This window comes from Anser cygnoides, chromosome 2, assembly GCF_040182565.1.
Source record: "Anser cygnoides isolate HZ-2024a breed goose chromosome 2, Taihu_goose_T2T_genome, whole genome shotgun sequence".
Lineage (NCBI taxonomy): Eukaryota > Metazoa > Chordata > Aves > Anseriformes > Anatidae > Anser > Anser cygnoides.
Window position 1 is genome coordinate 154906117 of NC_089874.1, and position 15885 is coordinate 154922001.

Sequence of the window (15885 nt, forward strand, 5' to 3'; positions counted from 1 at the left end):
TTGCTGGGTATCTTCTAAAAAAGGGAAAGGTCACCGTACTGTTTAGATTATTTCTTCTGGAATCCAAAAAAAATAGTTAACATCGTATTTTAGTATTGGCAGAAGAGGTAGGTACCAAGTAATGAAATGTTACGTTTTCAGATTTTTACTGTTCTTTGAGTGAGAATGGAATGAGAAAGATAGCCTGGTTGAAAAATAAAGTTGGAAATTACGTCAAGCCTCTTCTAGAAAATAAGATGCATTTGTAGCTAATTGACCTTGCTAGGATTTACTTGGATACTTTCTTAAAATGCATTTCTACGCAGGAATTTACGTACGTTCTGACATCAAGAAGGGTTAAGTGAGTTCAGGTGGAAAGTAATACCTGCTTAACTGCTGCTTGGGTGATGAGAAATGCTTGTATTTAATGATAAATGTTAGTGTGTGTGAATCAGATGGATTTGTTTTGTTTGCTTGTCACAATGTTTTGCAGAGAACTGACAACCAATACTGATTTCATGTCTATTATTATACCCGATTAGAATCATTAAGCTTTGATCCTGTGGAATATTGCACTTCCAAGGTTTTCACTGAACTAAATCAAGGCCAAAGTGAATATTTTGGAGTTCTGAAACTTTTCATTTTGATTTAAATGAAATGTTTCATTTCTACCATTATATTATAATGCTACAATACAGTGTTTCAAAGTATGTCAATGATTTTAGTAAAAGATAAGTCAATTTTTGATACATTCCCATGAAAGTTATGGTTGAACTAAAAAAGCTAGTAAAAATCTTAAATATTTCTAGTATATTTAAATATTAATATTTAACAATGACATATATAGAGAATCATCATCGTCTTCCTGTTTGCCTGCTAATTTGTGGTGCTTCCTATCAGTTTAAAAGACACTTTCTGTTCTTGTTCTCTTCTTTATTGGAGGGTGTGGGGAGGTGTTGTAGGGGTACAGTGGGGAAGCTGATATTTAAATGTGCACATATATATATGTAAATGTTTTAATTTAGCTCTATTTCCATTAGGTAAAAAAAAACATAAATGCAGACACAAGTCAAAAGGTAAAAATGAGTTGTAGGACATCCCGCTCTCCTGCTAGCTGTGGTGTGCGTGGATAGGATGTTCCCAGTCCAAAAAAAAAGTGCTTTTAGAAGGCTTTTAGATAAATAGGCCAGAAATTGTCTTGTACTTAGTGTGTCATTCTGTTGTTTTTTGTTTATCTCCTTTCTCATATACCTGTAGCAGTATTTGCAGCTGCAAGGTCTGCTTTTGTGCTTATTCTCAATTTAGAACTCAAAATTATGGTAGCTTCCTATTTTTGTTCCCTGAAGGTGGTAGGGCGGTAGGTGTCATTTTTTGTGATGGTACTAATTACCTCGTTGAGTGAAATTACAAGATCTTGCTTCAAAGTTGGAAGAAGCTGTCAACAGCTCACAGAATGATGATTCATCTTACTCTAAGTCTGTGGTAAACTACAAAACTGAGGGTTTTATTAATGAAATATGAAGATGAGTAAGTACAGCACTCACCACTTTTGCTTTCATTCAATTCTGTTTATTTCAACTTCTAATACATTCCTTTAACTCAGTTTAATTTCTACTTGAGCTACGTTAAGTTAAATAAAGATTTACCACACATTTTCATGCTTTAATCTTCTCTTTAGCTTTTCCCAGTAGCATGGTGAGTTCAGCATAGGGTAGATTTTGTTCTGTAAACCAAGAATAAATTCTATCTGTAGGTGCAGTTTGTTTTTATTCCTTGCACACACACAATATTGCCAGTATTACTGTGGCAGGGTGCAAAATTGATTTTTTTCTGTCCCTGAGGAAAAGAAGGTTCGTGAACAAGTACTTCTGGGCATCTGCATGGATGCAACTGGCAGCACAGTTCAAGATCTGGCACTAAACTTTCAATGCCACACTCTTCAAAACAAGAAATCACAAAGAAGAAATGTCTGGCTGCATAATATTGTGTTATGAAGAAAGGTTTTTTTATCTGCTACCATCCAAGTAATATTGATTGAACTACATAGGTTCTAGGTTCTTTTTACTTAGGTTTAGTGATAGAATAGAAGTATATTTTAAGCGCTTACTGTAAATTGAATTGTGAAGATACAGCACCTAGCATATTGATTTGGAAATCTTTATTTCACTTTAAGAGTTACCTTGGTAAGTATGTGTGTTAAACTTCTAGTCACCTGTGAAAGAGATGAAAAATACAGTAGACAAGGTTACTTTATTTCCTCTCAGCAAAAATGTTTGCTGTACTCCACACTGCATACCTACCATCCCGTGCTTCAGGTAGTGTTTCCTCCACACTGAGCTCAAGGAAGGTGTTGTGGGTAAGATGTGGAGGCCCTAGTCTGATGTTAGAAACAGGATGAATCAACATCGTGTGTAGCTCAGAATCTTCAGGAGATAACTTTCGTATCATAAAAAAATGAGAAAGGAAAAAGGCCAGAGAGAAAATAGTCAAGATGGTGAAACAATTAGTAAAATAGTGATTTTTGGAAATCATCTAGGTCCATAGAGGAATAAACTTTGCTTCTGTTGAGTAATAACAAGTAAAAAAAAAAAAAACAAAACCTGGAAAGTTCTGCTCGTATGCAGTTTTTCCAGAAATTTTGCTTTGGAGGACAAAAGTTAACACAGCCCATGGAAGTGCATTTTCAAGGAGAGGGTTGGGGCTAGGGAGGTGGAATGGGACTCAACACTTGACTGGAAAGGCTAGTTTCATTCTTAGCACAATGCTGTCATTTTAGAGAACAGTCTGTGAAGAAACGTTCTGTCTTGATGAAAAGGATGAGGGTCCCTTGGGACAACCCTGGCAAAAAGGGGCTCGTGACTCTGACTGGGGTATTGGGGGGGGCTCCCCCGCTGCCTTTGTGCCTCTGGGATCTCCTGTGTGTGGAAATTAGCTTTGTATCATATAACCTAGCCGAAAGCGTTGGAGATGACACAACTTTTTACCCACTTAATCAGTTGGTATTAGAGAAGAATGGCTCTTATTAGGCAAGAATAGTAAGGCGTCCATTATAAAAATGAGTTCTATCCAAAATAGTCCCAAAAATGTGCCTTGTGCTGTTTTTTTGTGTCAATTATAGAGAGAGCAGCAAGATGGCAGCAAAGACGTACGTTTGTCTTGTGTTTACCCTTGGCTGGTTACGGTGCTCTCCTCTCTGCATGTGTTGGGTTGTGTACCACTGAGCCAGCAGGGATTAAAAATAAGTAAATCCTTCAAAATGCCACTTCAAATGCTCGGAGAACTTGGCAGAGGTTGCTAAGCTTCAGGTGTTTTTCACTACACTTGTTCTTCCACTGCCTCTTGATCTGAAAATGGTATTTCATTTATATGACTGTTCTGAAAGTTATTTCTTGATTTATAAAAGCCAAGTATGTTCAGCTATGAACGAACGCTTTTCGTGATATTTGCACTGCAGAAGCCCTTTGCTAGAAGTGGTTTAAACAAAGAACGTGAAGGAACGAACATAAATTACCTTTCCATGGGGGAATTTTACTGCCTTTCTCCTTATTTTACCATCAAGTGCCTGTAGGTGCTTCTAACCCAGTACAGTAGAAGTCGTCTGTCTGAAACAGTAATCACCATTTCCCAATGTCTTTATCTCAGCTAAAATCTAAAATGTGACAGCAATTCATGGTTTTGTAAATGAGATGCATGCAAGTTAAGCTATTCTTGTCTCCATTTGTTAGAGGTTCCTCGTGACGTGTCTTTAAATGTATTTTTGGTGTTTCTTATCTTATGTTCCTGTATTAAACGTCAAAATGAGAAATGATTATTGGTGTTTTGCTGCAGGAATGCAATCAGAAAAAGCAAATCCATCTAGTGATGGATCATTCGATCATAATCTGCTTCTGCATTAATAAAATTGTGTTCCTTTTAGTATCAGCATAGTTGGACTTGCTACTGTTTGTAGAAAATAAGAAGCAAAGATTTTTTTTTTCACCAAGTAGATTTTAGACTTGCTGAGTGTGTTATTTGTAGCAACAAAAATAAGGAAGGGTTGTAGTTCATTTCCATTCAGAAATCTTTATTGTCTCTTGTCAGTGAGTCATCTTCCAAGAAGCTCTTTTCTGTTTCAAAATACCTTCAGATTGAGACCTTAACATTTCAATTTCACAGCCAAGAAAAAAAAAATGTTTAGGCTTCTGTAAATTACTCTGCAGCAGTATATCATCACGTGCTATGCTGCTTATTTATTTGAATAAGATCTCACCTCTTTTTTTTTTTTAAGTTGTCTTTCAAGGGAAAGTTGGCAGGTTTGGGGATGGGTGGGGGAAGGTACAATAAAGAGGTTATTTTTCTTTCCTGTTTAATTATTTAGTCAGAAAGCTAATGCATTATTTTTCACAACAAGCCGAGTGATAAAACAGGTGATCTGGGGTTAAATAGACATACAGAGACATGTAGGAACAAACTATCTGATGTGTAGAAGTGCGTGTAACAGCTGAAACATGAATCGTAAAGTGCGCTATGTTGTTGGTTTTGTTTTACTGTTTTCATAGATGAGGACAGACTCTCCAGGAGAAAGAGCATTGTGGACACGGTATCTATTCAGGTGGATATTCTACCTGGCAACAACACGGAGGACAAGGTATGAAAATCACAGTATATTTTAAGGCAGCATTTTCAGCATTGGTGGGGAGGTAGGGGTGAGAGGAACAACCTGCAAATGAAGTTTTCCCAGAAATTCTAGTATTTAATCGTTCTAGCAATGTTAAATGTTTTCTTGATGGGTTTTTTTCTAATTCCTGTACTTGTAGAAGTGTGTTGTCAAACACGCTGATACTGATCTTGCAGTATGAAAATGTGAACAATTTTTTCATTATAATTTTTACAAATAGTACTGCAGACTATGGGGTAGCAATACATAAATATGCCAAACTACTAATATTTTATTAGTGAATATTCTAAGTAAAATATTTTCTTGGCATTTTGAGGGATTAAATAAAATTCCTGAATGTGTATCCCTGCATCATTTGAAGTATCCCTGAGGGTGGTCATCTTCAGCGTGGGGCTGACAGATTTAAGAATCTCTTTGCGACGGGCAGGTGAAGACTAGGCAGGCTACTTACACCACAGTGTTACAGAGTCACACACACACAATACTGTAAAGACACAGGAAGGAAAGGAGTAGAAACAAAAGATTCATGTATAGGGTATAAGAGCTGATGCTAATTACCTCCCATGAAAACTATGTTATAATTAAAATCATCCCACATCTTTTGACACCTCATTTGAAGTATTTATTAAAATAAATTTCCATTTCTTTCCAGTGAATCTTTCTCAAAGCTCTGTTTTTTTTTGTTTTTTTTTTTGTTTGTTTGTTTTTGTTTGTTTTTTGTTTTTTTTTTTAATGAATTAGATTTCTTCTGGCTACAAAGAAGATTTGCTGTTATAATTGAGGTGTTTGAGTCTGCAGATGAATCCTACCATTGGTATCATAAAGAGAAAAAAATCAGATAGGGACTTGAAACAGCATCTGTGGACAGAGTCAAGCTGAATATTAGTTTTAAAAAAATGCAGTGTTATGTTATTGCCATTGCAAAGGAGCAAGCCTTGATTTAGAATTAACTGACAGAAGTGGTTGTGTTTTACATCTTTATTATTCCTTTGTGCTGCTGATACCTCAGGTGATACTCTGTGTTCACTTCTGCACTAACAAGGATACAGACAAACTAGATAAAAGTTCAGGAGAAACGAACAAAATTCAAAATAAGCAAGATCATCACAATTCTTTGCTTTCTGAAGAAAGTCAATATTCCTAATAGGGATGATGCTCCTTTAAATTTCATGTGTTATATATGACTGAAGAATTCTCTCTTGAATATAAAATTGAATGAAAATCTCATTTCAGATTTCAAGTGATTAAGTTATTTTAAACATTGATCTATAGCCATTTATGGAACAGGATATAGCAGTTTTAGATGAATTAAAATCTTTGCATTCACAGTTGAATGCGGTACAGTGTCTTTTGGATGATGAATTACTGTTCGTATCTTCTAAAAACAAGAATCTTATTCATCAGAAAGACGTGAAATGAAAAATTCTTCCTTTAATCGCTTAACGGTGTCTTTCCATTTTTTTTATTGTGCTGAGGGGAAAATGGTATTTTCTGATTTGCTGATTACACCTTGATAACTAATTCACAAGCATTTGCAAAACTTTCCTTCTGCAATGGTGCTCTGTAATTTTTTGCTAATTATTGTTCCATTATAGTGGCAATTTTTGGCCACCTACAACATAAGATGGTATGCTGGTTATAGCTTAAGAGCAGGGAAAAACGTCCATGAGGGTGTTAAATCTGAGTCTCTTGCTGTGTAAATTAGTAACTATAATATCCCTAACTTACACCACACATAAACAATAAGGAAAAGTAGAATAAAGCTTTATGATTGAGAGGATAAAGTACCTTTTTTTTTTTTCATTTAAACTTTAGTATTGATGATATAGGGTATTGTTTCTACACTGCCTGAGGACTGTGTGAAGACTGTTTATCCTTAAAATACCTATTATACAACACAAACACAATTGTCAGCACAACTGAAGTTTCTCATTGTGATAAGGCTGTCAGTGAATCCTGTTTAGGAAGATGGACTCTTCTGTAGGTATCTCCTTTTCTAAGTGGAAAGCATTTGTGAAAGCAGCTAGTCCTACAGCCAGATATAATGCTAGCTGATACCAGAAAACGTTACAGCTGTTAAGAAATCGGAAAGGCTGCAACAATATTTACCAAATATAAATCATATAAAAGGTGATTATTTCAAAACCTGAGTACTCTGTCTCTAGCACTATCAACGAATATTTGACTAAAAGGAGATTTTATTAATGTTTATTAATTTTTGTCGTTTAATATTTTTTTGCTGTTTTTTTTTCTGTTTATTAATGTATTCAGAGGTAGAGAATACAATGCTACTGCAATAAAATTTGTTAGAAAAGTATCATTTACAGCTGCACTTCCTCAAATAATGCTTGATATAAAAGCAAAGCTACTACTTGTTAAGGCTTTTTCATTTACAGTAGGTCAAGTCAATGAATTAACAAACAGAAAGAATTCAAAGAGTCTTCTGAACTGGGTGATACAACATCTTGATACCTTACAGATCATTCATCTTAAGTTATATTAGAACATCCTAAACAATTAGAGTTTATAAGGAAAAATACAGGTGCTGAATATTTACACATAGTTAGTTTTGAAGAGTTAAAATAATGAAGAAGGCTAAGCTGAGAAAACTGTTATATTCAGCTGTATGCTGTTCTCCTGTCCAAGCATTCTTCCCTAATATTGTCACGGTGGTTTCACTGTAACAAAAGACTTCTTGATACAGAAACACCATGTAAAGAAATGAAGCACAAAGATCGATGAGATGGAGCTCTGCAGAGAAATGTTCATGCATCTTTGGTAATTTTGCAGCCCCAAGCAATCCCTAATGAAGTACATCTACAGAAGCAAATGGGTATTCATATTGGCAAATTAACAGATTTTCTCAGTGCATCAGACGTAGTTTGTTATGAAGAGCCCCTTAGCTCCAATGCTTACAACATAAATAAATTTCTTGGAGTCCATACTGGTACAAAGTTAGTCTAATGCAATAAAAATTTTCTACTCTACCCTCAACCACCAACTCATATTTTAGTATCACATTGCTGATAGTTCAACTAGTCTCAGGAAGGAGTTGTTATTATTCTCAACAGATGTCTTAAGAATCAATACTGAGGTTTACAGTACAAGAAACATAACAGTGTATTCCTGACGCAAAGGAGAGTTCAACCAAAATTCAAGTCCTTTTCCACAGTATTAGTTGTTATAGAGCATCTTGACCAGGAATTTGGAAAGTTTTCCTTGATCTCACTTTATAAAAAATTTCCTCAGTAAATAATAGTGATTTTTAGGACAGAAAACTTCAGCCTGAATGATTATTTTGATCTGTTGTTGGTATCTAGAAACAGGTTTGTAATAAATAAATAAGCTGATTGGCTTTAAGTGCATCTGGCAATATCAGTTCTCAATATACAAAGATAGGTGCTTGCAAAGAACTGCCAACCATTCCAATGGCGAAGAATTAAGAATTAATGGACTGTTTTTTGTAGAAACTACTGATAAAACTATTAGAAACTTGTAAGGTAAAACATGTTTTGTAGCTATTTTGGCCTTCTGTATTTATTGCATTCCACAGTTTTTCGAAGCTTGTGCTAGTGAGGTTTAAGACATTTTGTATCTTTGTCTTTAGGTTGATAATACTGAAGAAATTACCTTTGAAGCTTTGAAGAAAGCGATTGGTAAGACTTATTACAATTGTGTTTAACAGCATACTTCTAGACTACTGTGGAATTACTAGAGAGAACATGTTGCCACAATAACATAATTAAAATACTACATTTGTTTCTCATCAGCTAGTAAACTGATTTAAAATTTCAGCCATTTATTTCTGAATATCTGAAATGAGATTTTGATAATTTTTGTGACTTCATTCTCTGAAGCTAATGTGACTGAATGAAACCATCTGGAAGTGCCTATCATCTATTAAATTTGCCCTTACAGACCAAGCTATAAATAACGTGAGATTTTCAAATTCTGTTGAGTGATTATTTATAAATGAACTTAAATATTTTTTTACTTATTAAGAACAGATTTTTAGGTCTTCAGTGCATTCAGGAAACAGATTGTAAGACTTGAAAAACACTCAGTTTCTGAGTTAGTGTACTGATACAAATGTATTTGCTGTGTTTAGAGGAAGATTCTTCTGAACAGTGATCCAGCTAGTAGAACTCGGAATTAAAGTTTCCTTATTTCATACTGCTATAAGTAATTACTAATTAATGTTGTCCAGTCCACCAAAATTCTGTCAAAAACAGGGATTGGACATGGACATTTTAAACAATAACTCAGTCTGACTGTTTTCCAAAGCTAACTGCTGAAGTACTTTAATTTGTTAGATGCTGGAAAGTTCCAGCTGTTGTTCACTCAGCCTATGGAGGTATAACTCACTTTTCCCAAATTCTGATGAAAAAAAAAAAAAAGTAATAATAATCCTGCCTTCATGTCTATGTGATGCTGGGAGGGAGGATACTCCCTTCTTTTCTCTTGAAGCTGAACCTGGATGCAATGAGTGAGAATTGCAGTCTGGAGTCCAGATGATGCATCTGACTGAGATGTAGGGCTGACTGTCCTAGTGATTAAGCACATCGTGAGAAAGGGGCAGAACTGGCATCCTCAAACCAGCTCCATGAAATAGTATCAGCATTTTGCTTTAGAAGCAGTGACAGCTGACAGCTTGTTTGGGTATGGTTGCATCACTTCAAATACAGTGCTTGTTTGCTTCTGCAGTGCACTTTGTTTTAAAAACACAATGTAAATGAAGACAAAACACTGAGAGATTTAAATCACGTGTACTTGATAGGCAAAATTACATTTATATATATATATATTTTTAAAGATAACAATGGACTTGAAGAACAAGAAAAAGAAAAAAGGCGTCTTGTGATTGAAAAGTTCCAAAAAGCTCCATTTGAAGAAATTGCAGCACAATGTGAAACCAAAGTGAGTTTCTACAATATGTTATACAGTAGTGAAGATACTAGCATAAGCATTTATAGAGACGTGCTGGCTAAAGATGATTTATGATATTATATCAGTGTTGCTGTTGTTGCTAAAGAATAGCATCCAGTTCTTTGTCTTCAGCTATCGTCTCTGCAATAATAATTATCTATGTCGGGAAATTCCAGTTATAAAAGTATACTTTTTGTTGTTCCTACACCATTTGGAAAGGATTGGAAATCTTATATGCTCTTCATCTCAATGTTATCCTTACTGTCTTTGAAACGTAGATTCACAGTCTATTTCATCCTGGGATAAACGGAGCAGTATTTATACATTTAATTATTCAAAGTATATAATGACACAACTCCTATCTTCAACAACAAAATCTGCTATATAATACCTTGCGTTCCAAGGCAGGCTCACTCAATCTCACATGCCTCTTCAGGGCTCAGAATCCTTGGATCAATGGGAAATTAAATCTAAATTGGAAATGCTGCCTAGATTTGCCATGTAGCAATGTGAAACACACTGAGTATGGCCTGTCACATTCATTTTAGCTTTGTTCAAGATGCAGTAGTTAATTATTAATTTTTTTTACTCCAGGCAAACTTGCTTCACGATAGACTTGCACAGATACTGGAACTCACCATTCGGTAAGGCTTTATGCGAGAGCAATATGGTGAATGAAAAATGAGTTATAAAACAATTGTGATTACATTCAGGTGGTCATGTCACAGTGTTCTTAAACACACATAATAGGCAGAAGATAATTGACTTATCTGAAAACAGTAGTCTTAAAGAGTCACTTTGACTTTCTTGTTGTTATTTTGAATCTTTTAGGTAGTGGAAATTATCCAGAAACCATGCAGTATCATAAATCCTACATGTATAAATGCCTCTTCAAAGTATAATCGATCAATTCAAATTTTTCAAGAGTTTATCAAAGAGAACATAACTGCCCCCTGATTGTAGCCATATGAAGAGCTTTTATGATATTATATTGCATTTTAACAAATTTGAAATATTTTTATACTTGCATTCTTACATTATTTTTATTTATATCAGTGGTATTAAGGGATGTTATTGTCTTCCCAGAGTTACATTTGTTTGAGAAAGTATTTAGAAATTGAACAACCAAAGTATTACATGACATTATTGTAGAGAGTTTGTGCACATCTTTGGTGCAGTGTAAATAATATTTGTAAGTAATAAAATTCAGTTTTGTAATTCTGTAACATCATTGATACGTTTATTTAGAAAAGAGTACCATTAAAAACTGAGGCATGATAATGTCATTAGAATTTCAGGAACAGGATAAAATACTGAGGGAAAAAAAAAACAGATCATTTTTGTTTCTTAAATATTAGCGTTTAAAGTTATTAGAAAAAAAAAACCAACAATCTGTATAATTATATATGTTGATTGTTCTTCTCATGCAGTCCTCCACCTAGCCCCTCGGGAACAATGACCGTTACTGCTGGACATGCTCATTACCAATCTGTTCCAGTCTATGAGATGAAGTTTCCAGATCTTTGTGTGTATTAAGTGTCTTCTGAAGTCTGCTGGAAATTATTTAGAGTAGAGTACAATAGAAAGAGCAAGATGAGTTTTCAAATTTTATTGTTTTTCATTTAAGCTAAATTCAAAATAATAATGAATATGAGCCAAAACCAGATTACTTTAGCGAAACTCTTGAATCTCTGCTGTTATTTTTTTTCTGTAATATATTTTAAGTTAGGTTTTCATTTAACGTTTCTTCGTTTTCATGTTTCAGTACATGTACAAGTCAGATATATAACATGTTTTGCCATGTATATGAATATTTCAGTTATTCTAGGAATCTGTATTTCTGTAAATTCCTTTAATTTGAGTCAATGTAATTGAAGAACCTTATAAAGTTTTTTTCCTTTTTATTTTTTTTTCCTCTCCTCCTCAGTCATGTATCTAAATGCTTTTGGCTTGTTTTCATCTTAATATATGTAACAGTGGAGCGCTGGCCTAGCTCCCTTTGGTTCCTGCTGTTACAGTTAGTTAACTTGTTTGTTTTGGAATATATGGATAAAAAAAAAAACTTTACATGTGTTCAAGTACAGTAAATGAAAGAATGGACACTTGTTAAGTAGTTCTAATGCATAACATAATATGCCTTTTAGATATATACTCTAAATACACTCCAGTATATGTCCTGTGTTTCTTGCTGAGAGCTACTGCTTTACGTAAGAGAGGAGAAATTTCCTCTTGAAACACTGAATTGTGCAATATTTTTCACGTCTTAAAGTGTATAGTTTACAGACTGTACTTTTGAAAATGCAGTAGTATTTTACTCTGTTTTAGTATAAATACATGAGAAATATATTTAGTATAGCAAAAAATAAACTGAGGGCATTTTAAATCATAAATACAGAAACTACAATTATATTCTATGGGATATTTCTCTGTCATTTATTACAGCTTTTTTAATGATGTTTTAGAAATTGAAAGAAAAATGGATGAAACTGTTTAAAGACCAGGAATTTGTTACATGTGTTTTCAAGCAAAAGCATTTTTTTTAGAGATGTATCTGTTTGTCTGGTTTTGTTTCATTTCTCAGATCTTTCTAGATATAAGGAAAATGTGCTGACTTTCATAGGTTTATGTATCTGAGTATACTATTCAAATGTAAATAAAATAAAACTGATACAGTAAATCAGTGAGCTTTTGATGATAATTGTCAAGGCTGTCTTTGACTCACTAAATTCTGCAGGTAAAAAGAAAAAGGCAGTAATAGCTGATGCTGTGAATCACAAGCTTGAAGTCCCTTAGTCTATCTGAATCTGAAGCAACACAAACGTGAATGAACAGTCTCAAATGTCAAACATTTGAAGTAGCCAGCATTTATATAAACAAAGATCAGGCCACAAACAAAGTGATCTAACTTTGGTTAGCCCTGCTTCGAGCAGGGGCTTGATTAGATGACCTTCAGAAGTCCCGATCTAAATTAATCTATGATTGCGTAAGTGTACAAGCTGAGTGGTTATTTTTTTGTGTCAAGTAGGCCAGCTAATTTGCTGACTGTTTGGGGCATTTGCAAACCTACTGTAAAGCAGATTTGTAGGTTTTCGAGCTGTAGTACAGTAAGCATTCCACTAGACTACTTTTAAAAGTCTAATGTGACAACAGCGAAATTTCAGCTACTTAAACCTATGAGATAACATGCTGATACTTTCAGAAAGCATTCGCAAAGCTCAAAAGGTAATTGAGACCTTCTTTTCAGTTTAACAGTGAAATCACAGCTGTTAGTGGATGACGAAACAGCCCCTTATCTACAGCATTCCGTTGTGATTTTTACTGCTGCAGCGTATCAGCCTGATCAGACCACAGTCTACACATAATTAGGAGTCGTTGTCACTCTAGCTTTTAGTTTTCACTTTTCTTTTTTTTTTTTTACGGTAAAATGTAATAGTTTTTTGGCCTATATGAAGAGTGTAATTTTTTAAAGAGTAAATCTAACCTAGAGTAACAATGTAAAACACTTATCCACTGTCATTTTTAAGAATAACACTGTGCACTTTTGTACAAAAAAGAAAAGTCTAAAGAATCAGAAATAAAGAATGTACTTCTGTTTGCACTCTTGCAGTATGCAGACTGTGCTGTAAATACAGGATTGTTTCAGTGATTGAATTCTGTTGCATGAATGCTGCATGTGAAAATAACTGAATCCAGCATTTCATTTTCTGTTCTGTTCTATGAAGTATCATTTATGCAAATCATAGGTTTCCATGTTTTCAATGTTCAATCTAGCTTTGTTTGGGAAATGCAGGTGTTTTGCAGGTATTGTGCAGGGACTGAAGAGCTTGTAACACTCTGTGTTCACATGATATTTAATTTCTTCCTTTCTGGAAATTCAGGGAGTCTGTAAGTTGATAACTGGTTCACTCTGGCTGTTTTAGACAGCTGGAAGATGGGAGTCAATGTAAAATGTATTGTTTTGAAAGCTATTTTAATATGATGATGATGAATGAAACCAAATGAGTTAAGAGTGCTGTTTTACAATAATGTTGCTTTGTTTCACTTACCTCTTTATGTTCTTGACACAAGTTGCAGAACTTAGAAGCTCCATATGCATACTGGCCCTGCATTATCTGCAACACATTGAGTAGTGTCACAGTGTTTATACATTGGTATCCAGTTCAAATGTATGCCAGCTTTTGCTTTGAGTTCTTTCCCATGGTGTCATTTTGAAAAATTATGGCTTTTGGTAGTGGGTCACTTTTAAAGTAAATGAATTCCTTGTTAATTTCAAAAAATAGAAATAGCCTGTTGTCCAAAATCAGAGTAGGGCTAATTTGTCTGTTGTTCTGATGGTCATATATTCTGTACTGTATGTAATGAACCAGTTCAATAAATGTAAGAACACACTGTGCAATCTATATTTAAGCAATAAAATAAACCAAAATTTAAAATAAGTCTTCTCTAAGGTGTCATTTGATTTTTAGTGTTTTCAATTAAAACTTACAACTTTTTTTTTGGCATTTAAACTAAATCTCATTTTACACAACTTTTTTTGCAAACATAAAGCATTGCAGCATTGTTAAACTACTACTTACTTTTGAACTATTACTACTGCAAAGACTACCAAAATCTGAGAAAGCAATAATTCAAAAATCATTTCCTCATGACAAATAAGCTTCAAGAAGATAAGTCATGCTTTTCAGGGCTGACTCTGGGTAAGGTATCATGATGTCCGTTTCAAGGAATGATGCAAGAGTTTTTGAAGATCTGTATTCTCCCAACAGGTACCATTTTTCAAACAGTGATGCCATCTAATAGGTTTGAGTTTCTGTTTGTTACCCTCTTTTATTTGTAGCCTTCACTTATTTACAAGGTTTTAAAGTACACCGTGACACAGGAGGGAAAAAGATTTTACTTTCTTGTTGTTTTACTTTGAGGACGTTGGGACCTTCTCTTGCTCACATAAGACATATTCTAGATATAGACAGGTTTATATTGTCATTTTTTTTAACTTGTTCCTCTGTTCTTCATTTCTGCAGTCATTTGGAGTATATTTACAAAATGATAATAGGGTAGGCATGTTCTTTCTGTTTGTTATTATGGCTTATCGTGGATCTCAGAACCTTCTATTAAGATGCATGGTCATCAACCTTGTAACACAAAACCAAGACTTGTAATTGACTACTTTCTGGGGCCTGGGGGAGTTTGTCTGGAATCTAACCAAGAAGAGATTTTTGCCTTTGTATGAAAGACTTAATTCATTCATTGCTACCAATTTTAATAACTCTGTGTTGAAGATGTCCAGTACACCTTAATAGTACTGTCTTTCAAAGTTTCCAAAGAGGTTTCAAAGTCTTCCTAAACGATGTCAAGTTGTTCATAAAATTAGTTTCCCAAGTCTTTGTTTCTATAGCAGGTTGCAGACAAAGACTATGTGCTTAAAAATAAGTAAACTGGTATCTAATGAAGTAGAAAATCTTTTTAAATGAGCAATTAGTTGTTTGCTTTGTGGATGCAATTTGGTTTTTGCCAAGTATGTCCCAAATCTTTTAAAACTGTAGTGTAAAGTTACAGAGAGAATGAGGGAAGAAAAAAAGCTATGATTTCTCCCTCATTTTGTTCCATTTATTTATTTTTATTTTTAGAGCTGATCTCTGAGAATGAATATAGCTAATCATAGCTCAACTTACTCTTTATCAACACAGTTTTTATGGTAGTAATTACGGAACAATTTCAAAGTTAATTTTTTCCTGAAATGAGATACTGGAAAAAAAACTCCCACAGCAGTTAATTACAACATCACCTAAATAACAGCATATTTATAATGTAATCTTTGTTACTTGATTGATTCAAATGATCTATCTCTATCTCTGAAATTAAACAAAAATGACGTATTTCAGTGAATAAATGCTTGTGTTGATTGTATAACCATGAATGTAATCCTAGCTTCTAATAATTAGCCAAAAGGGATTTTTTTTTTTCTCTTAAGTGTGTATTTTAAATGCAGGCTTCAGAGGAGCAGCACTTTTTTCATCAATCAGAGAAATGAGCTTGTGGTTTTATTAAGTAGCGATGCACTTTAATTCACTTGTTTAAAGGCCAATTTTCCCTGTTTCGGGTAATTAGCCATCTGACCTTTTAATTATCGTTTTTATTTCTAAATGCTCTGAAATACAGAAATAGTTTTCCATCACTATGATAAAAGGCTGATAACTCAGAAGTTCCAGTTCTGGAATGAGTAAATGTATCAGCATTGTGCAAATTTCATCCTCAGCACTGTACAGAAATGGATGAGCACTGCTCTAATCCTTTCCAGTTTTTAATGCAGGAGAAATGCTAAA

General features: G+C 34.1%; 1 protein-coding gene across 5 annotated transcripts in view; it reads left to right on the forward strand.

Annotated features, from left to right (window-relative positions):
• Positions 1-13998, forward strand: part of EFR3A (EFR3 homolog A) — an 83145-nt gene extending 69147 nt beyond the window's left edge. For 4 of the 5 annotated variants that reach the window (XM_048049828.2, XM_048049825.2, XM_066990754.1 and 1 more), the window contains 5 exons: positions 4518-4606; positions 8244-8292; positions 9450-9553; positions 10157-10206; positions 10993-13998. In XM_048049828.2, coding sequence (XP_047905785.1) covers positions 4518-4606; positions 8244-8292; positions 9450-9553; positions 10157-10206; positions 10993-11098 — 398 coding nt within the window. In that variant the 3' untranslated portion in view covers positions 11099-13998. The remainder of the gene's footprint in view (positions 1-4517; positions 4607-8243; positions 8293-9449; positions 9554-10156; positions 10207-10992) is intronic. The other variant, XM_048049817.2, reaches the window with a different exon arrangement.
• The last annotated feature ends 1887 nt before the right edge of the window (positions 13999-15885 follow it).